The 24,052-nt window shown below is 42.0% G+C and overlaps 1 protein-coding gene across 7 annotated transcripts in view; it reads right to left on the reverse strand.

The window, feature by feature from the left end:
• amd1 (adenosylmethionine decarboxylase 1) overlaps positions 1 to 24,052 on the reverse strand; it is a 63,630-nt gene that overhangs the window by 33,335 nt on the left and 6,243 nt on the right. For 3 of the 7 annotated variants that reach the window (XM_033021993.1, XM_033021990.1, XM_033021991.1), the window contains exon 2: positions 4,709 to 4,795. The exons of 2 other annotated variants lie outside the window; for them this stretch is intronic. In XM_033021993.1, coding sequence (XP_032877884.1) covers positions 4,709 to 4,795 — 87 coding nt within the window. Of the gene's footprint in view, positions 1 to 4,708; positions 4,796 to 16,569; positions 16,677 to 24,052 lie in introns of all 7 variants that reach the window. 2 more of the 7 variants (XM_033021995.1, XM_033021996.1) reach the window with 1 other exon arrangement.

Here is a 24,052-nt window from a genome sequence, read left to right on the forward strand (position 1 = left end):
CCGTTCAGTCAGTCACGGATGGTGAGCTGGCACTTCACTCACTCATGGCTGGTGGGCTGGCACTTTACTCACTCACGGCTGGTGGGCTCACACACACACTCCATCACACACCCTCCATCTGACACGCACACACACACACCGGCCCTTCACCACACACGCATCCTCCATCTCACACACACCCACCCACCCTCCATCTCTCTCACACACCCATCCGGGACATATTACAGTAAAATTCTCTTGAATCTACTCGCGCCTGACTCACGGCCTTGGACTAAGTTCGGACTTCTGGACTGAGCGCGACTTTCGGAGTGAGACACTCTCTGTGGCTTGTAGATTCACATTCACTAACGGCTGGATCACTCACAGTTCTGGACTCAACGCTCACTAACTGCTTGTAGACTCACAGTTCAGTCAGGAAGGCGTAGACTCCCAGTTCTGGACTCAACTCTCACGACCTTCCGGGCTGATTGACTCACGACCGGCCTCCGGGGCTTTATTCTCCTGGCCCCGGAAGGGGCGTTACCTTCATGGTGACTGACAGGCGAGAACACCAACCTCACGATTTTTAAAAAACATTCATTAACTTTTTTATTATTTTACTGATCAGAACAAAATTTGGGGCGCTTGGAGCAGAGGAGAATGGTGAGATGGCGAAAAAAAATCATAGCTATACAGGGTAGCGTTTTTGCGCAAATGCATTTACAACGTAGACCTGAAGTGGTCACAATGAGAATTTTAGTAATAGTATAGATAATTATACATTTATAACAACCTGACTGAAATACACAATTCCCTAGTTGAAGGCCAATGCGCCAAGAGCCTTCTCCACCATCCTGTCCATCCGTGACGCCACTTTCAGAGGTAACACCTGAGAGAGCAGATGATATGGAAAGTGTTTAAGTATGATGAGATCTGTGTAGACCAAGTGTACAGTTGTACAGAGCCCTAGTGAGACCACACCTGGAGTATTGTGTGCAGTCTTGGTCCCTTAATTTGAGGAAGGACATTCTTGCTATTGAGGGAGTGCAGCGTAGGTTTACACGGTTAATTCCCGGGATGGCGGGACTGTCATATGCTGGGCTTGTACACTCTGGAGTTTAGAAGGATGAGAGGAGATCTTTGAAACATACAAGATTGTTAAGGCTTGGACACACTAGAGGCAGGAAACATGTTCCCGATGTTGGGGGAGACCAGAACCAGGGGCCACAGTTTAAGAATAAGGAGTAAACCATTTAGGGGGAGAAGGCAGGAACGGGGTACTGATTGTGGATTGTGGATGATCAGCCATGACCACAATGAATGGCGGTGCTGGCTCGAAGTGCCAAATGGCCTATTCCTGCACCTATTGTCTATTGTGAAGCTGCTACTTGGCCCAAGTCTGGCCGCTTTCTCTCTCCGACGGGAAGTGTTTTTAATCTGCCTGCCAATCCACTTCGGACACAGGCTACAGAAATAAGAAGTAAATACACACTCATCTTCCTCACAACAGGTTGGCACAGGTGCTGTCTTTCAGCGCCAAAGACCCGGATTCAATACTAACCACCGATGTTTGTTTACCCGAGTTGTCCAGAAATCTAAACTCCTGCACCAGGAGAGACTTTATTCCAATAAAAAATTGCTGAAATAACTCAAGGGTCAGGCAGCATCCGTGGAGAATATGGATAGATGACGTTTCGGGTCGGGACCCTTCTGCAGACTCATAATTCTTCAGTCAGAAGCGCCCCGACCTGAAAAGTCAGCTATCCATGTTCTCCAGAGATGCTGCCTGACTACAATACAATACAATTCAATTTATTGTCATTTGGACCCCTTGAGGTCCAAACGAAATGCCGTTGGAAGGGTCCCGACTAGCTGGGTTACTCCATCACTTTGTGTCTTTTTGTGTTAACCAGCACCTGCAGTTCCTTGTATCTTTGCTTGTGAACAAAGCTCTGCTCAAAAATAAGATATTTCAAGACACCCGAGTGTCCAAACCTTAAAACGTTCATGTACAACAATGCAAGTCTCAATGAACACCGTAAGTCATAGGAGCAGAATTAGGTCATTCGGCTTCTTTGAGTCGACTCCGCCTTTCGGAGTAGATCACGGCTGAATCTATCACTCTCCGCTTCAAAATACCCATTGTCTTGACATCCACAGCTGCCTGTGGCAATAAATTCTACAGATCCACCACCCTCTGGCAAAATAAATTCCTCATCTCCATTCTAACAGTTCAAATTAGACCCAAAGGACCTCTGAAATATCAATGGTTCAATAATTCTTTTATTGTCACGTATGCACTAAGCAGTGTAATTCTTGCAAAATATTTAATGTGGTGTCAAGCTGAAGAGAATCCAGACGAAGAACATTCTTGTTAAACAAAAAAAAACACGTATGGTCACAGCTTCAAGAGTGTGGAGGTTAGTGTTTAATTGTCATTTGTACAAGGAATGCAACATTGACTGCAGTTTAACGGGCACATTAACGCATCAACACAACAAAGCTACAATAATCAATAAATATCAACAATAAATGAAACCACTAATACAAGGTAAGCCGACAACATTAGCTTCAATAGTTTGAAGGCAGAAATACTTTGAGATTCACCCATTCCGAAATCTTACATTCGATTCACTTTGGTAGAAAAAATTGAAGCAACATACTTTTATATAGCAGGATTGAAAAGTATTGGTATTTACAGGAGCTTGTCTAAGAACCATTAACAGTTAATACACAAAGCAATTCAGAAGACAAATGATTAAGAAGGAACTGCAGATGCTGGAAAATCGAAGGTAGACAAAAGTGCTGGAGAAACTCAGCGGGTGCGGCAGCATCTATGGAGCGAAGGAAATAGGCAAGGTTTCGGGCCGAAACCCTTCTTCAGACTGATGTAGGGTGGGGCGGGAAGAAGCAAGGAAGATGAGGAGCTAAAGGGTCCATGTGACGCAGCACCTAAAATATATGGAAGTCTGGGACATTACCTGTAGAAAAGAGCAGAGGCTACCTAAATGGAACAATGAGTATTGTCCTGAGAAGACTATATTTAAGAGGGAGTTAGATGTGGCCCTTGTGGCTAAAGGGAATCAGGGGGTATGGAGAGAAGGCAGGTACAGGATATGATCATCAGCCATGATTATATTGAATGGCGGTGCAGGCTCGAAGGGCCGAATGGCCTACTCCTGATCGTATTTTCTATGTTTCTATGAGACATTGCACTAACTCAAGTTGAGAAGATCGAGAGGATGCCTCATCGAAACAAGTTTTGTTTACTTGCCTCTACAGGATTCAATACTTTATCAGCACCTCCACAGATGCTGCCTGACCAACTGAGTTACTCCAGCACTCTGTGAAACGTCACCTATCCATGTTCTCCACAGATGCTGCCTGACCCGCTGAGTTGCTCCAGCACTCTGTGAAACGTCACCTATCCATGTTCTCCACAGATGGTTGTAGGTTAATTGGCTTCTGTAAATTGTCCCTAGTGTGTAGGAGAGTGCTACAGTATGGGGTGATTGCTCGTCGGCACAGCCTCAGCGGGCCGAAGGGCCTCAGTTTCTCTAAAGTCTAAAGGATAGGTGATGTTTTGAGTTTGTCTGAACTAGTCTGAAGGATCCCGACCCAAAACGTCACCTATCCATGTTATCCAGAAATGCTGCCTGACCCGCTGAGTTACTCCAGCACTCTGTGAAACGTCACCTATCCATGTTCTCCAGAGAAGCTGCCTGACCCGCTGAGTTGATCCAGCTTAATGTCATACTTAATTGTCGCTTGCAGGTGGGTACAGTGAAATGCTTTGTTTTGCATCTAACCCAGTAAAACCATATATAGATGCAGGGATGATATTTTCAACGATTGGGAATCTGGAACAAATCTCAACAGAGACTTGAAGAAAATTTATCACGGAGATTAACAGATTTTTGGAATTTTCTACCCGAGGGGAGCAGAGATGAGCAAATTCTCAATAGATATTGATGCATCTTGTAGGATATTAAAATAACTAATAGATGTGGGGATTATTGCAGGAAAGAGGTGGTGTAATGAAAGGTCAGCTGTGGTCGCATTGGAGCCAAATAACATGCCACTATATTTTTTTTACGAGGGAGAGATGGATCAGGCATGATTGAATGGCGGAGTAAACGTGATGGGCCAAATGGCCTAACTCATGAATCAAATACTTGCGACTTAAGTTTTATTCCTGTTATTGTCATTTCACAGAGGAACGAGCTGTCAGAGGAGGTAGTTGAGGCAGGTAATAGAACAGCGCTTAAAAGGCTTAAGAGACAATTGGGCAGATACATGGATAGGAATGGTTTAGAGGGATATGGGCTGAATACAGGCAAATGGGACTAACATAGATGGTGCACCTTGGCCGGCATGGGCAAGTGGGGTGAAAAGCCTGTTCCGGTGCTGTGTACTAATCATATAAAATAATACTCGCAATAATATCCTGAAATTTCAGGAATCATATCCTATCTAAAGTACTGTATAAGGTAAATCTCCAGCCCTAATATTATTTTAGTTACTAACTTTAGGAATACACCTAATTGTAAGCAGTGAAGTATTAAAATTAGACAAAAATGATTTTACGATTGAGCAAATGCTAAATATCTTTGATAATAAACACCAACATGAATTAAAACGTGCTATGTTTAAACAAAAAGCTATATCAGAAAATCTGCTCAGCAATCTATTTCAGAGGAATTTGCAAATATACTGAACATTGAAATACCTGAGTATATAGGCATCCTGCCTGTCTGTCTTTGTCACACTTATGATCAAACAATGCACATTTTCCAATAGCTTGTCCCACTCAAACCTGGAAAAAGAAGAAACTTTCATGAGCCCTGAACATTTTCAACAGATACCCTTTGTTACACAAATCACACAATATGCAATACACTTCACATACCAAACAAGCTGCTCTTCAAATTAAACATCGCACTATGTAAATGTCAATCAGAAACAGTGAATCAGTTAGAGCAGTAGTGGTCTATATGGTGTCAGACCTCACGGGCAGAGCATTGTCATTAGTCCTATCACATCGACACACCTCTCTGTGACTTGCACCTATTTAACCTCTAAGTGTTTCCTTTCATTATGTCAAGAATTTACACTAACATATACCGAATAACATATGCAAGATCTGCAAAAGGACCTCACCCACTAATGTTAAGAATTGATCATGACGTAATCATTGGTTTCTTATGGATAATATCATGCAGAGAGTGCTTGTCCATATGCTGCCACTTCCAGGCAGACACTTACTTCACCAGTGCACACAAGTTATGAAAAATGACTGCTCTTCCTGCACACACAAATTCTTATAGATAATTGATTTAAAAATTCATGTAACTTGGCTTGGAAACACCGGGCATCATGTGTGGTCACATGCACATGCATCCATGTTGTCCACTGATGGGTTCACCCCAGGAATGCTGCAATCCCAAAATCTCAATCACTATAGTAAAGAGGAAGGAATAAGCTATGTATTGCTTTCACATGGTAAAACCCATCATCTTCAACATAACCTCATGAATATTCTTCTTCGGCCCCCTTCGGTCATGGCTGACCATGGGTGTCTCCAGGGTTGGAGGATGCTTGTGCGTGACTTTAACGTGGGGAGACTGGTGCACAGACAGCCACACCACGCGGTCCTTGACAGATCTGGGTCAGGATCCAGTGGCATGGAGTCCATGACGACCGGAGACCCTTTTCTGCTGCAGCCTTCATCCACCTTCCCAGCCGTTGTGACGCTCCACTAAGGTCAGCCATCGTCCTCCGCCTGTTCCACCGTTGAGGTCTTGGTTGGATTGCTCTTTGTCAGGGACCTCCCACTCGACCTTACTGCCATGGGTGGCCCTACCAGGAGCACAGCGACAAGGTGACAATCAATGGAGAAGCCATTAATATTAGTGATTTATTAAATAAAGAAAATAAGTTTTGACAAATCTTCAACCTGAAATGTTAATTTTCTTTCCACAGCGGATGCCTGACCCACTGAGTATTTCGGATGCTTTATTCCAAATCAACATGTGAATACCTCCGAAGCAGTATTGTTCAGATAGTAATTCAACATTTGGCATAGATATTATAACTAGAAGCAGAACATAAGGTCATGAAAACAAAGACTGTGACCTTCTCTGCGTGTGCACACAGCTGACATTTCAAGCGTTACAAGAGTTGTGGTATGGCTAATAAATCCTTATAACCTGTTCTACCATTAACTTAATTAACTATATTTAACACAAAATGTACCAATTTCAGATTGACAATTAGTCTAGAATCAGATACCATTTGCAGATTACTCCAAAGTGTGTTTCTGAAGACATCAGAATTTTTTTTATAGAAACCCCTCTTGCTCCCAAATTCCCCAGCAAAAATAGCTGAAGTCCCAGAATAGTAAGCAAATTCGGTTTTCCTTAACCTTCTAAGGACAAAGTATAAGTAACACTTGCATGCATAACCTCCCAATTCAACACTGGAAGTGCAGGCATAGTGCAAATACAAGGAGCAGCAGTAGGCCCTATGGTCCTTCACCGGGTATTATTCTATAGAAGTGTCTTGAGAGCAGTCACTTTTATGGTCGAAGAGGTGTAAGAAGGTAGACAAATATCCAGGGCCTGATCAGATGTATCTGGGGACATTGTGGGAAACTAGAGGGGAAATTGCATTGCCCTTGTTGAAATTTACAAGTTGTCCTTAAATACAGGAGAGGTGCCGGAAAACTGGAGGGTGGCAAATGTTGTGCCTCTATTCAAGAAGGGCTGCAGTGAAAATGCTGGGAACTATTGGCCACTGAGCTTAACATCTGTAGTTGGAAAGTTACTAGAGAGTATTCTGAGGGATCGGTTATACAGGCATTTGGATGGGCAAGGGCTGATTTAGGGACAGTCAGCATGGTTTTTTTGTACACGAGAGGTAGTGTCTCACAAATATGATTTAGAGTTTTTGGAAGACGTGACCGAAAAGGTCGATGAGGGCAGAGCTGTAGATGTTGTGTACATGGACTTCAGCAAGGCATTCGACAAGGTTCTGCATGGTAGGCTGCTCTAGAAGGTTAGATCGCATGGGATCCAAGGAGAGATAGCTGAATGGATAGAAAATTGGCTTCATGGAAGGAAGCAGAGGGCAATGGTGGAAGGTTGCTCCTCAGACTGGAGGCCTGTGGTTGCCCAGGGTTTGATGCTGAGCCTGTTGTTGCGTGTCATCTATATCAATGATTTGGATGAGAACATACAGGGCAAGATTAGCAAATTTGCAGATGATACAAAAATGGGTGGTTTTTGCAGAGAGTGAAGATGGTTGTGAAAAATTGTAGCAGGATCTGGATCGATTGGGCAGGTGGGCGGAGGAATGGTTGATGGAATTTAATACAGAGAAGTGTGAGGTGTTGCATTTTGGGAAGTCTAACAAATCCTTGCACCATTCTCTTAAATGTTCTCTGCATGCCTTCCAGTTTGAAGGCATTTTTTTCAGTAGCAGGGTGACCAAATCTGAACCCAATACTCCAAGGGCGGCCTCAATGTTTTGTACAAACTTCTAAACCAATCCTCGACTGAAGGCCAATGTTCTAAAAGCCACATTCACTATCTGGTCTACCTGTGAAGGCACTTTCAGGAAACCATGTACCTGCACGCCTAGATTCCTCTGCTTCCCAGGGCCCTATCAATCACTGAAAGTCCTGCCCTGGTTTGACTTCCCTAAATTCAACACCTCACACTTAACCATTTACCTTTCCTCAGCCCATTTGTCCAACTGATCAAGATCCTGCTCCAACTCTTGATAACCATCTTCACCGTCCACAATGTCAACCATTTTGATATTAGCTATCTTACTGATAATCCCATGTACAATCTCATCCAAATCGTTCAGATAGATAACAAACAGCAATGGGCCCAGCACCGATCCGAGGCACACCACCAGTCACAGGCCTCCGATCCAAAAGGCCTTCCACAGGCCTTCCACCATCACATTACCTACCGTGAAGCCAATTTATTAATCAGTCAACTAGCTGTCCCTGGATCACACATGGTCCATCATTGCCGAACAGCTTACCATGCAAACTTCATCAAAGTCTGAAGAACTTGATTATGGCCTAATAACTGCGAAAAAACTCATACTCAAATTTTGGAAAAAGACAGCAGTCCCCACAGTGAAGATGTGGATTACTGATATGCCCGAGATACTACATTTAGAAAACATTACGCTTGTTTTGGCTGAAAAAGCATATCAATTTCTCAAAACATGGTCGCCTTTCACTGAATTTCTGTAACAGAATGGTTAAACACAAATTTAAAAACGATGCTAGGGATGGGTGTGGGTGTGGGGGGGGGTGGGGAGAAGGTGTATCTCCAGCTTCCTTTTTCTTATTTCTCTTCTTTCCTCCTACACTTCTTTGGTAGTTTAGGGGTCTTTTCCTTTCTTTCTTTTATTTTTCTTCATTCTCTCCTTTTTTCTCTTTTTTTCGATTTAGGTTTCAATGTTAAAAATGAAGCTGTACAACAATTGTATAACTGTCATGTCGATTGCCTTATTCCTGTACAATTGTTTCTAAATTCAAAAAATTCAAAAAAAAAATGTCTGAAGAAGGGGTTCGGCCCGAAACATTGCCTATTTCCTTCGATCCATAGATGCTGCCTCACCCGCTGAGTTTCTCCAGCATTTTTGTCTATCTTTTATCAGACCTTGCTAGTCCATTTAAGTCAATATCAATAACCCTGCCCTCATCAACTTTCTTGAAGTAGCCCTGAACTACTATCTACCACTGGTGACCCTTGGACTATCCTTGATCGGAATTTGCTGGCTTTGCCATGCACTAAATGGCATTCCCTTATCATGCATCTATACTCTGTAAATGACTATTGCTATTGTATTATCGTTCTGCTGGCTGGATAGCACGCAACAAATGCTTTTCACTGTACCTCGGTAATCTTGATAATAAAGGAAATGTACTGGTTGATAGTTCTCAGCTCTTGAGGCCTACTTAAAAAGCATAATATTTAAGAATAAATAGCCACCTTCCATTTGTCCACATTTTCCATGTCAGAGCTATTTAATGTTCCCTTTTTTCTCTCCTGGTTTCTTCATTTCCCCAGTCTCCTATACTCCTACAGGGACAAATTATCAACTGCTTGCACCTGACCCATGACTCCTTTTTCCTGACCAGAGCCCCAATCTCTCTGGTCATCCAGATGTCTTTCTCCTACCTGCCTTGCCCTCCACTCTAACAGTTTCATGCAATGCCTTGAACTATCACACTTTTAAAAACATCTCTCTTCTGGACACCCCTTTGCCCTCAAACAATCTACTCCAAACCACTTTTGCAAGGTGCTGGCTACTCCGAAAGTTGGCTTTGTTCCAATTTATAATTTTAACTTGTGGACCAGCCCAGTTCATATCCATAAATATTTTGAATTGAATAGAAACGTAGTGGCTAATCCCAAATTGCACACCCATTGACACTTCAGCCAATTCCAAGAGCAAGTCAAGTATTGCCCTCTCCCTTGTAGGGCCCTCTACATATTGCTTGAGGAAACTTTCCTGAACACACATGACAAATTCCAGCCCTTGGCGCTAGGGCAGCCCCAGTATATATTGGGAAAATTAAAATCAATTATCATGGCAAGCCCATTAGCCCTGCAATCTCCCGGCATATTTGTTCATCTCATTCCCACGGACTATTTGGGAGCCTAAAATACAATCACAACAAGACGATTGTCCCTTTATTTCTCAGCTCCAATATAGCCTCCCTTAGTAATTGCGTGAAGACACCTTTACTACAGTACTCAAAACCTCTCATTAAGGCCAACATATGATTCATCTTACAAATTGTTGCGCCTTTTTGACTTTTTGTGACTTGCGGACGAAGGCACCCATATCGTTTTAACATATAATTTAATTTCTGCAGCAAAATTAATTAAGGGAAAATCCAAACTTGTTCATCTTGATTTTTAATGAAAATGTCTTAGATTGTGAAATAAAGCCACAAAGTACAAATATTTGAACTGAAAATTATCGCCATGGCTGCACCGGTGGGATTAATATTCTATTTAATAAGGAACATTAAATTGAGAACAGGTCATCAACACCACCAATGTTAAATACTTAATGTCCATTCCAATGTGTTCAGAAATTTACTTCCTAGGCAACTTAAAAACCTAATCCAAATTAAAATACTATCTGGCTTCATGCCGATAGAAATTCCACTTCTAATAACATGCGTTTTATGTTTTCTAGAATTTAAGAATGATTAGGTCTCGGCAATGAAGACAACGACAAAGTATTTAATCAAAGATGTGCAACGATAGACACTGGAAAATGGATAGACCGTTTAGCTCGAGCATCTTCCACAATTCAACATTGAAGCCAGCTCAAACCTCACTTTCATCCAACCACCCTAGTTCTACAATCCACAATGCCACGCAAATCAAAAATCAGTTTCTTTCAATTCTCAATTGCCAGTTTCTTTTAACATTGCCAGCTTCAGCAGCTTTGAGGAAGAGCGCCAGATTTCCATTACCTTGTGTTCCTAACATTTCCTTGTTATTATCCTTTAGGATCATTTAATAATGATACACACCTTAATCGGAGCACTTTTCTTATACTCCTATATATCAAACAATAAACCCATCTTTGCATTTAATATATTGAGCCTGTATCATTCTGCTGAACTGATCTAAATGGAAACTTATCTCCTTTTCTTCAAAACAAGAAAGGGTCTGAAGGTTTCTGACTCGAAACGTCATCTATTCCCTTTCTCCAGAGATGCTGCCTGACGTGCTGAGTTACTCCAGCATTTTGTCTATGCTTTTCTTCAAGTTTCTTCAAAAACAGTGGAACAAAAACAGAGGTGCAATGCCAACTTAATTTTAAAAACCCTTAATGGGATCTAAACAATCTTGTGAACAGTTGTATCAAAAAATATATATATCTAGAGGGGTCAAATCTGACTACCTTATGAATTACAATACAACTTGGACATTTCATGGACACTAACTTTATTCGGTCCGTAAAAGGCAACAACTTCATCTGTGAATTTTGCACCTTAAATTGTTCAAGCAATGAGTTACTTGCATTTTATGTATTCAGAACAAAAAGTTGCTCTTTTAGAAATGGAGAATCAGAAAATTGCTAGTACGTGAAATATTTTTTATAAATATACAAAGGCAGTTGATGCAGAGGCAGAGATCCTGACTGTGGGTGCTGTCTGTACGGAGTTTGCACATTGATACCGTGTGGGATTTCTCCGGATGCTCCGGTTTCCTCAAGACACAAACGTTTGTAGGTTAATTGACTTAAATTGTTCCTAGTGTGTGGGGATCACTGGTCGGCACAGGCTCAGTGGGTAGAATTACCTGTTTTTGCGTTGTATCGCTAAACTATACAGCGGTATTCACAGTAAAGGAGCTGTCCCACTGCGGGGACATTTCAGAGACTGTCTTTGACCTTCAAGCTCGCCTGAAAAACCTCGACTGTCAGCGATGAAACCGAGAGCTAGATCGACCGACCGCACACACACATCGCAAAGGCGGGGGCCAGGGAGAGCGGGGGAGCAGTGCCTGAAATTCACACCCGTGATGAACAGAAAGGTAAAAGACGCCCGGTCAGCCAAGGAGATTGCCTACGGCTGTCCTCGACTGCCTGTAACTACATCGCGACCCCACTCCACTGCACTACAAGTTCAAAAGAACCATGCCAACCAATTTTTACGTGCGGGAAATTTTTCAACATGCTGAAAGATTTTCCGCGACCTAGCTGAGGCCGCGAGTATGCGGGAACTTCCGTCGAGCATGAAGGAGTTCCAGTGACCTCATAGGACCACGTGTCGACCACGCTGTGAGTTTGAGTCGAGGGCAAACTCTTCTAAACTCGCAGATTAGGTCGCCGCAGTGGGACAGCCCCTTATTTTTTTTTTATCAGTTCATTACATTTTTCATCTAAATGCGTTTCACCTGGTTAGAAAATAAGAGCTTTGTATTATTAAAAGCAGATGAGCATCCAACTGCATATGCTATTTACCATATAACCATATAACAATTACAGCACGGAAACAGGCCATCTCGGCCCTACAAGTCCGCACCGAACAATTTTTTTCCCTTAGTTCCACCTGCCTGCACTCATACCATAACCCTCCATTCCCTTCTCATCCATATGCCTATCCAATTTATTCTTAAATACCAACGAACCTGCCGCCACCACTTCCACTGGAAGCTCATTCCACACCGCTACCACTCTCTGAGTAAAGAAGTTCCCCCTCATGTTACCCCTAAACTTCTGTCCCTTAATTCTGAAGTCATGTCCTTTTGATTGAATCTTCCCTATTCTCAAAGGGAAAGCTTGATCACATCAACTTTGTCTATCCCCCTCATCATTTTAAAGACCTCTATCAAGTCCCCCCTTAACCTTCTGCGCTCCAGAGAATAAAGACCTAACTTATTCAACCTATCTCTGTAACTTAGTTGTTGAAACCCAGGCAACATTCTAGTAAATCTCCTCTGTACTCTCTCTATTTTGTTGACATCCTTCCTATAATTGGGCGACCAAAATTGTACACCATACTCCAGATTTGGTCTCACCAATGCCTTGTACAATTTTAACATTACATCCCAGCTTCTATACTCAATGCTCTGATTTATAAAGGCTAGCATACCAAAAGCTTTCTTTACCACCCTATCTATATGAGATTCCACCTTCAAGGAACTATGCACGGTTATTCCCAGATCCCTCTGTTCAACTGTATTCTTCAATTCCCTACCATTTATCATGTACGTCCTATTTTGATTTGTCCTGCCAAGGTGTAACACCTCACATTTATCAGCATTAAACTCCATCTGCCATCTTTCAGCCCATTTTTCCAAATGGCCTAAATCACTCTGTAGACTTTGGAAATCCTCTTCATTATCCACAACACCCCCTATCTTGGTATCATCTGCATACTTACTAATCCAATTTACCACCCCTTCATCCAGATCATTGATGTACATGACAAACAACAAAGGACCTAACACAGATCCCTGAGGCACCCCACTAGTCACCTGCCTCCAACCCGACAAACAGCCATCCACCATTACCCTCTGGCTTCTCCCATTCAGCCACTGCTGAATCCATCTTGCTATTCCTGCATTTATACCCAACAGTTTAACCTTCTTAACCAACTTTCCATGAGGAACCTTGTCAAAGGCCTTACTAAAGTCCATATAGACAACATCCACTGCTTTACCCTCGTCAATTTCCCTAGTAACCTCTTCAAAAAATTCAAGAAGATTAGTCAAACATGACCTTCCAGGCACAGATCCATGTTGACTGTTCCTAATCAGACCCTGTTTATCCAGATGCTTATATATATTATCTCTAAGTATCTTTTCCATTAATTTGCCCACCACTGAAGTCAAACTAACAGGTCTATAATTGCTAGGTTTACTCTTAGAACCCTTTTTAAACAATGGAACAACATGCGCAGTACGCCAATCCTCGGGGACTATTCCCGTTTCTAATGACATTTGAAATATTTCTGTCATAGCCCCGGCTATTTCTACACTAACTTCCCTCAATGTCCTAGGGAATATCCTGTCAGGACCTGGAGACTTATCCACTTTTATATTTTTCAAAAGTGTCAGTACTTCTTTTACTTTGAAACTCATAGTATCCATAACTACTCTACTCGTTTCCCTTACCTCACATAATTCAATATCCTTCTCCTTGGTGAATACCGAAGAAAAGAAATTGTTCAATATCTCCCCCATCTCTTTTGGCTCTGCAGATAGCTGCCCACTCTGTTTAAAAGATTATCTTTGCAGTGCTAGTTACCCAGAAGTGCTTGAGGAAGGTATGTTGCAAAGCCTACCTGAAGCGTCGCTGAAAATCTGTCGCTGCAGGTGTGCGCGATTTTGGCGCCGTTTAGAGGGGGGCGGGTTTAAAACGCGATTTTCTCTAGGCTGTTCAAATCGAAGATGTTCAGCCTAGTTAATTATTAACGAAAAATCGCTGAAAGACCCCGTCGCAAAAGCTATTATTAGTTTTAAAGGCCTCGTATAATAGTTATAGTAGTTTAAAAATCAATCTCTAAACCCGCGACCACCAGCAACCGCAGGGTCTCATAAAGCAAATAACTGAAGGTAGGCTGCATATTTTTACATTAAAAAGGGCTTCTAAAGATCCCTTTATACAAAGTTTAATGTTGCGAGTAGCTCATTTTGGGCCCATTATATCCCGCAGTATTTTTCTCGGCATTTGGGGGCACAAATCTACCGCAATGTGAACGTTCTAAACCAGCGCGTTCCACAGGGACACACTGGAAAGCTGATTTAAATGGGCATTTATTTACAGCAATTGAACACTAAATTCCTTCCATTTGGCCTATAAATTAATGTAAATGAGATTTAAAAATCATGTTTTATTGTGAATTATTTGTGAATATTATTTGGACATTTAGGCTATTTAAAAATGTTAATCATTTATTAAGAAATGGATAGATGTTTAGATCTAGTAATTGAAGTCTGAAATTAGCTACAATTAGGTAACTAACTAATTATATGCTTTAATTTCAGGTCATCCAAGTAAGATTATTTTATATTTGTTTCAGAATGCTTCAATCTATGATAACTGAAAATTACATTCAGTTCTCTTAATTTTTAAGAAAGTTATGGGCTTTTGACTGTTCACGATCACAGCTTTTTTGTTATGTCCATAGAAAATCAATAGGGAACAAGATGCTCATTTCCCAGTATGAAAATGGCCATAACTTTTTAAATACTTGAGATATGAAAGTGAATTAGGTGTCAAATTAAACTTATTTTTATGCTTTATCTGATGGGATAAATTACAGACTTGATTTTTAAAATCTCAAAATTTTGTAACATTGCTACTTGAGGTTTCAAAATGTTAAGTATGAAAAACCTTCATCCTGATAGGTATTGTTATTAATCTTCACAAAACATTATCAGCATCAAATCAATTAAAAGCATATTTGTACATTAACTTTTACAAACCTCCATGAGGCCCTTAATAATCAGCACCGTAGTCTGAGGAAGGATGTGCTGGCTCTGGAGAGGGTCCAGAGGAGGCTTGCAAGAATTATCATATGTGAGCGTTTGACGGCACTGGACCTGTAATCGCTGGAGTTTAGATGAATGGGGGGGGGGGGGGTCTCACTGAAATGTACTGAAAAGTAAAATACTTGGATTGACTGAATGTGGAGGGGATGTTTCCACTAGTGGAAGAGTCTAGGACTAGGGTCATACCCTCAGAATTAAAGAACGTTCCTTTAGGAAGATGAGGAGAAATTTCTTCAGTCAGAGGGTGGCGAATCTGTCGAATTCTTTGCCACAGAAGGCTGCAGAGGCCAAGTAAATAGATATTTTTTTCTCGATTCTCGATTAGGACAGGTGTCAGAGGTTATGTGGAGAAGGCAGGAGAATGGGGTTAGGAGGGAGATATAGATCAGCCATGATTGAATGGCAGAGTAGACTAGATGAGCCGAATGGCCTAATTGTGCTCCTATCACTTACGACCTTGTGTGGATGTTGCTTAGTGGAAAGTGATAAGCAATAAGTTTCAACAGCTCTAGTTTCATTTGCTATCTTTAAGATAGCACCTTAGCCTCATCTCGTCAAGTATTTGGCTTTAGAGGAACTGCAAATGCTGATTTACAAAATAAAAATTCAGCGGGTCAGGCAACATATCTGGAGACGTGGATAGGATATGTTTCAGGTCGGGGCCCTCCTTCAGACTGAGAATGTGGATAAGTGATCTTTCAGCATTTGGCTTTGCCTTGGAAATGATCGTTCACGTGGGATGCGAGAGAAATAACAAGTTAGATCACAAAAACTAGGTAAGTTCTTGAGAGACAATGGTTAGATCTTGAGAGACACCCGGCTTGTAGTTGACGCCAAGCATGGAATCACAGTTGGGAAAATTAAACACCGAGTCATGCGTTATTACAATCTTCAATCAAACTTAGTAATGACATCCTTTCTCTTTGAACAGTTCAATTTTAACCCTGAAATGATGACTGCACGATAAAACAGCCAAAACCTATTTGCATCCAGTGAACCATGAAGGCCAAAGTCTGAGGGAAAAATAATCAAGCAAAATTATTCATTTTAAAAGCCAAACTACTGAACTATCCAATTATATTTTGAAGTGGAGTGACTAGACGAGATGAAATATTTACTGTTGTGAAAGTTAAGCAACGACACTCACACATTTAAACATTTCTTGTACACATCCATATCCCATGTCAGGCAGCTACATTAGAAAACATGCTATTCAACAGACCAAGTACAAAAAAATGGTACATTAGTAGTTTATCATATTGACTTTTAAATGATTTGTGAAGAAAAATGCTGATTTAATTGTCAATTTGGAGTTCTGCATGGGTATTTCATGTGGGGTTCTTCTAGTAACTGACAAGAGAATGAGGTTTTGATGAACCTTCTGAAGTTACAATGATAGTCGAAAAGATTTTCCACAGAAATTCTATCCTTTGACATCAAAAAGGTAAATAAAAAAAAAATAAAAAAATCACATTTACTGATTCCCCTCCACCACTGAATACTGGAGTCTTTAAACCCAATAACATTGTGGGAGCACCTTTATCTCATGGACTGTAGCAGCTCAAGGCAGCGACCCACCACCACCTTCTGAAGGGCAATTGGGGATGGGCAATAAATGCCAGCCTCGTCAGGTATGTCGATATCCTGAGAATGAATAAAAAAACTTCATTAAAGTTTAAACTCAAAGATTTCAGACTCTCCCAAAACCATGGACTTAAGAGTCGATAGTGTAGAATGACTTGACAGCAAATGCACCCAGAGAAACAAATAAAGGTTCCCTTTCAATGTCGAAAAGGACTGAATTTTATTAAATAACAACTTTACCCAAATAAAACTTTGGGTAAGATCATTTCAAAAATGGGCAAGGAGCATCTTTCAAGTTTAATTCATATAAAGTCAACAAAAATTAAGAACATCTTTCATCGTGAGTTGACCAGATTTTCTGATGGTTATATTTTTGACTTGTCAATTCCTGCAGTTATTTATTTCCCCATAATTTGAGTCCAACGAACAAACAATCCTTTGAAAAAAACATTACTCAACACATTTGGTGATACCTTTGACGACAGCCAAGAGAAATGAATATGCAGAGACAACTCTGTACAGAAGAAGCAAATTTATATTGCCTTTGCTCTGCCGCCGCCCCACTATTAGAGGTAAGCTCCTCCAGCCCACTGAGTCTACTGCAATCATCGATCATGCTAGTTTTATGTCCTACCCACGAGGGACAGATTACAGAAGCCAATTAACCTACTGCACATCTTAGAGATGCTGGAGGAAACTGGAGCCCCCGGAGAAAACCCACACGGAAAGAGGGGGGGGGGACGTACAAACTCCGCGGAGACAGCACCCAGTCAAGATTGAACCAAGGGCACTGGCACTGTGAGGCAGCAACGCTGTAGCTTATCCAGTTAATCGGCTATTTTTGCTCCAAAATGAATTATATCTAACATTTCAATCCAATCTTCTATTCACTATGCTTTCAAATTATATACCCTCTCAATATGCCAGAGGCCTGGCAACACTCCTTTTAGAGCTATTTTTATAGCTTAAATATCCTCTGTTGGAAAACTCTGCTTTGAAATTATTGTACATATACCATTATTTCTATCGGTACCACTTCTCATCTGCATGTCTAATGTCATATTGTGTCAAGAGTGAGGTTTTTTTCAACTCTCACATTCATCCTTGTGATGGGAGATCATGGTGACCTTTGCCAGAGTTCCAAACTGCTGATGAAACTTTGGGAAATTCTAGATTTTGGTGCAGACGATGAAGCACATTTCTCAGACATGCTGCCAATGTTTCAGAAACCCCAATCATTCAAATTGGTTCACCCCAGGACTTGACAGGTGTCCAATGCCAGGTTTAGGTACCAGTGCATCTAATACAGTCACCACTTGGATCCTAACTAATCTTAATCATTATTTGTGATTTTGTCAATTAGGTTAAGGTTATTTTTAAAAGCCTGTTCATATTTATTTTGTATTCATCTCAATTATAATGGTTTGTACCTGTCTTTCACACAAACCTGAAAAATGAGTGGCGATTTTCAAAAGCTTCAACCTCCAGATGTCAAGAGGTATACAGCACGGAAACAGGCACTTCAGACCAACTTGCCCAAGCCAACCAAGATGCCCCATCTTTTGCAGTTGTACAGAGCCTCCTTCTGCAGTTGTATAGAGCCCTAGTGAGACCACACCTGGAGTATTGTGTGCAGTTTCGGTCCCCTAATTTGAGGAAGGACATTCTTGCTTTTGAGGGAGTGCAGCGAAGGTTTACAAGGTTAATTCCCGGGATGGCGCAGCTGGGCTTGTGCACTCTGGAGTTTAGAAGGATGAGAGGGTATCTCATTGAAACATATAAGATTGTTAAGGGCTTGGACACACCAGAGGCAGGAAACATGTTCCCGATGTTGGGGGAGACCAGAACCAGGGGCCACGGTTTAAGAATAAGGAGCAAGCCATTTAGAACGGAGACGAGGAAACACTTTTTCTCACAGAGTGGTGAGTCTGTGAAATTCTCTGCCTCAGAGGGCGGAGGAGACAGGTTCTCTGGATGCTTTCAAGAGAGAGCTAGATAGGGCTCTTAAAAATAGCGGAGTCAGGGGATATGGCAGGAACGGGGTACTGATTGGGGATGATCAGCCATGATCACATTGAATGGCGGTGCTAGCTCGAAGGGCTGAATGGCCTACTCGTGCACCTATTGTCTAAGTCAGTTCCAACTTGCCCAAGCCAACCCAGATGCCCCATCTAAGCCAATTCCATTTGCCTATGTTTGGCCCATATCCCTTTAAACCTTTCCTATCCATGTAGCTGTCCAAGTGTCTTTTAAACGCTGTTTAGTACTTCCTACAAGGACCTTCTCTGGCAGTTTCTTCAATATACCCATCACCCGGGGTGTGAAAAATTTGCCGCTCATGTTGCTATTAAATCATGCCCCTCTCACATATGACCTCTTGTTCTTGATTGCCCTACCCTGGGCAAACAACTCGTGTACATTCACCCTATCTATCCCCCTCATCATTGTATACACCTCAATAAGATCACCCCACAGTCCCCTGCTCTCTAAATCTGCCCAACCACCACCTGTAGCTCAGGCCCTCAATTCCTGGCAACATCCTCATCCCTGTCAGGGAAGTTTCAAGAATAGGCCTCTGTCCTGCACTGCCGAAGGTCTAGTCATTATTCAAACCAGCTGCTCCAGAGTAAAGAGGGCCAGCGAGACAGGTACTTCAAACCTGGCCTGAGGTGAGCAATTCGCAGCTGGAGGTCTCAGGCTGGCATGACCCAGCCCTGCACATTGTAAGCTCCCACTATTGGATTTTAAAATGTTTTTCTCTCATCTTTCCCCATGTTAAATGATTTAACATTGCATGCAACAGGTGATTGATTAACTTCCATTCACCAGTTCAAGGAAAGCAAGAACACTGCATGAAATAAAGGCTCTGAAGGACAAGATCACAAATTCAAAGCTCTGTGCAACAGAAATGCTGTGTTGGCTCACAAATATTTCCAAGTAATTCCTTGTTCAAAATAAAACAATTGGTGCAGTATCCACTGGTTTACTGGATCTAAATATGTAAATTTTGCAACTTTAACTCTGGCAGCCTTTTGTACAGTAATGCCAATTGGAACGGCTCGTTGGATTTTGCAATGTAGCCCAACTACAATTATGGAAAACAAAGTACTTTACCCAACAAAAAATATAATCTTTTCATCCCAAAGACGAAGAAAGATTCGAAGGAGGGAATGAGGTGATTGTGGCCGACAAGGGAAGTCAAAGACGTCACAAAACTAAAAGAGAAGGCATAATATTGCAAAGATTAGCAGGGGAAACTTGAGGATAGCAAAAGTATCTAGATATGTAAAGAGCAAAAGATAGACAAGAGTAGAGATTGGACCGCTGGAAAATTATGTTGTAGTAGTAGTAATGGGGAATAAAGAATGGCAGATGAATTGAATATGGTTTTTGCTCCAGTCTTCAGTAGAAGACACCAGTAACGTACCTGATACTCAAGAGAGTCAGGGGGCAGTTACTGGAGTTGCTATTACTAAATAGAAGGTGTTTAGGAATCTGAAAGACCTGAAGGTGGATAAGTCACTTGGATCGGATAGACTACACCACAGGGTTGTGAAAAAGTAGCTTTAGGGATTGTGGAGACATCAGTGGCAATCTTTCAAGAATCACTAGTCAGGGGTGGTTCCAGAGAACCGGAACATTGCAAATGCTATTCCACTGTTCAGACAGGTTAGCCTAACTTCAGTAGTTGTAAGATTATAAAGAGTCCATTATTAAGGATGAGGTTTCGGAGTCCGAAGCACATGATTAAATAGGCCGAAGTCAGCACGGTTTTGTGAAGGAGAAAACTTGCCCTGCAAATCTGTTGGAAATCTTTGAGAAAGACAAAATCCTGTTTGTCAGCTATAAAAACCTGGATGCAACATAACTTCCTCAAACTCAACAGCGATAAAACAGAATTCCTCCTCATAGGCTCCAAATCCACACTCAGCAAAATCAATAACCCCATCTCACCATCGACGGCACCACTGTCTCCCCATCTCCCCAGGCCCGCAACCTTGGCGTGATCTTTGATTCCACCTTCTCCCTTGAGCCTCACATCCGCCATGTCATTAAAACCTCCTTCTTTCATCTCCGCAACATCGCCAAAATCAGACCCTCTCTCACACCTCCCGCTGCTGAAAGACTCATCCATGCCTTCATCTCCTCCCGACTGGACTACTGCAACTCACTTCTCCTTGGCATCAGCTCCACCTACATCAACCGACTCCAACTGGTCCAGAACGCAGCCGCCCGACTCATCACCCACACCAAATCCTGGCATCACATCACTCCAGTCCTCAAACAACTTCACTGGCTTCCCATCTCCCACCGGATCACCTACAAAATCCTGATCCTCACCTACAAAGCCCTCCACCATCTGGCCCCCCCATATCTCACTGACCTCCTCTCCCCCTACCGACCCTCACGGTCCCTCAGATCCACATCAGCCGGTCTCCTCTCCATCCACAAGTCCAACCTCCTCAGTTTTGGGGACAGAGCCTTCACCAGGGCAGCTCCCAGGCTCTGGAACTCCCTCCAACTGATCCGCAATTCCGTGTCCCTCACCATCTTCCAGTCCCGCCTCAAGACCCATCTCTTCACCTCTGCCTATCCTTAGCCCCACGTCCCCCTCCCTTTTCATCTGTGCTTGAATTGCCTCATATTGTGTTTTGAATTGAATTCTGTCTTTAATTTGTGTACTAGTCATGTCTCTACTATTTATTTCATTCCGCTTACATGTTTTTCCCTCTACTCGCTAAATTTTTGTAAGGCGCCCATAAATAAAATTTATTATTATTATTATTATTAAGTAAATAGCGGGATTGATAAAGGAGAATCAGTAAATGTTGTTTACCTGGATTTTCAGAAGGCCTTTGATAATACCGCACGTGAGGCTGCTAAACAAGATGAGAGCCCATGGTACGAGAGGGAAGATACTAACATGGACAGCAGTTGGCTGAATGACAGAAGGCAAACAGTGGGCATAAAGGGGGCTTTTTCCAGTTGGCTGCCAACAACTGTTGGTGTTCTGCGGGGGTTGGTGTTAGGGCCACTAGTCTTCACATTGCACATCAATGATTTGGTGAGGGAATTAAAGGCTAAAGTTTGCAAATGTTACGAAAAGAAGTGATTCAATAATGCTTTATTTGTCACATATGCAACTTCACAGTGAAATTCCTTGTGCATATTACACATGCAGGCGTCGCCATTTTTGACACCATTATTAAAATACCAAAGTCCGGTCGGCCCGCACGCTCGATGTACTGGAGCAGTTTCCGTAAACTGACGTCCCTCTCCTACAGTTACAGTTTAGTTTATTGTCACGTGTACTGAGGTACAGTGAAAAGCTTTATGTTCCGTGCTATCCAGTCACCCGTTGGTGACTCACGTGGTTAAAGACAATACATGATTACAATCAAGCCCCTTACAGTGTATAGATACATGATAAGGTGGAGGGGCAGGTAGTGTAGATAGAGGAAACAGGGAGTCTGCAGGACTTGGACGGGTTTGGAGCGGGGGCAAAGAAGTGACAGTTTAAATACAGTGCAGCAAAGTGTGTTGTCATGTACTTAGGGTAAAAATAAATAAAAACGTAGACCTTCTTCTAAGTGGGGAGGATTCAGGAATCGGACGTACAAAGGGACTTGAATTCCAAAAGGTTAATTTGCAAGTTAAATCAGTAGTAAGGCAGGTAAATGAAATGTTGGCATTTACAGTGCCCTCCGTAATGTTTGGGACAAAGACCCATCATTTATTTATTTGCCTCTGTACTCCACAATTTGAGATTTGTAATAGAAAAAAAATCACGTGTTAAAGTGCACATTGTCAGATTTTAATAAAGGCCATTTTTATACATTTTGGTTTCACCATGTGGAAATTACAGCTGTGTTTATACATAGTCCCCCCCATTTCAGGGCACCATAATGTTTGGGACACATGGCTTCACAGGTGTTTATAATTGCTCAGGTGTGTTTAAATGCCTCCTTAATGCAGGTATAAGAGAGCTCTCAGCACCTAGTCTTTCCTCAAGTCTTTCCATCACCTTTCTGCAAAAATAGGACAGCCAGGTTACAGTTTGCCAAGAAGTACTTAAAAGAGCAACCACAGTTCTGGAACAAGGTCTTGTGGACAGATGAGACAAAGATTAACTTATATCAGAGTGATGGCAAGAGCAAAGTGTGGAGGAGAGAAGGAACTGCCCAAGATCCAAAGCATACCACCTCATCTGTGAAACACGGTGTTGGGGGTGTTGTGGCCTGGGCATGTATGGCTGCTGAAGGTACTGGCTCACTTATCTTCATTGATACAACTGCTGATGGTAGTAGCATATTGAATTCTGAAGTGTATAGACACATCCTATCTGCCCAAGTTCAGACAAATGCCTCAAAACTCATTGGCCGGCAGTTCATTCTACAGCAAGACAATGACCCCAAACATACTGCTAAAGCAACAAGGAGTTTTTCAAAGCTACAAAATGGTCAATTCTTGAGTGGCCAAGTCAATAACTCGATCTGAACCCAATTGAGCATGCCTTTTATATGCTGAAGAGAAAATGGAAAGAGACTAGCCCCCAAAACAAGCATAAGCTGAAGATGGCTGCAATACAGGCCTGGCAGAGCATCACCAGAGAAGACACCCTGCAACTGGTGATGTCCATGAATTGCAGACTTCCAGCAGTCATTGCATGCAAAGGATATGCAACAAAATACTAAACATGACCACTTTCATTTACATGACATTGCTGTGCCCCAAACATTATGGTGCCCTGAAATGGGGGGGGGGGGGGGGGGGGAATATTTATAAACACTGCAGTAATTTCCACATGGTGAAACCAAAATGTATAAAAATGGCCTTTATTAAAAATCTGACAATGTGCACTTTAACCACATGTGATATTTTTCTATTACAAATCTCAAACTGTGGAGCACAGAGGCAAATAAATAAATGATGGGTCTTTGGCCCAAACATTATGGAGGGCATTGTATTTTGAGAGGACCAGAATATAGGAACAGATATATAGCTGAAGCTTTATAAGACACTGGTTAGACCACATTTAGAGTATTGTGAGCAGTTTTGAGTCCTTTCTTTGAGGAGGAATGTGCTGGCATTGGACAAGATCCAGAGAAGGTTTACGAAATTGATCCCAGGAATGATTGGGTTAACATATGAGCGTCTGAAGGGACTGGGCCTGTACTCACTGGAGTTTAGATGGATGAGGGGTGAACCTCATTGAAACTTATCGAATAGTGAAAGGCCTGGATAGAGTGAATGTGGAGAGGATGTTTCCACTGGTGGGAGAGTCTAGGATCAGAGGCCATAACCTCAGAATTAAATTGTTGTACCTTTGTAAAGGAGGAGGAATTTCTTTAGTCAGAGAGTGGTGAATCTGTGGAATTCATTGCCACAGATGACCATGGAGGCAAAGTCATTTGTTATTTTAATGCGGAGATTGA

This window comes from Amblyraja radiata, chromosome 5, assembly GCF_010909765.2.
Source record: "Amblyraja radiata isolate CabotCenter1 chromosome 5, sAmbRad1.1.pri, whole genome shotgun sequence".
Classification (NCBI taxonomy): domain Eukaryota; kingdom Metazoa; phylum Chordata; class Chondrichthyes; order Rajiformes; family Rajidae; genus Amblyraja; species Amblyraja radiata.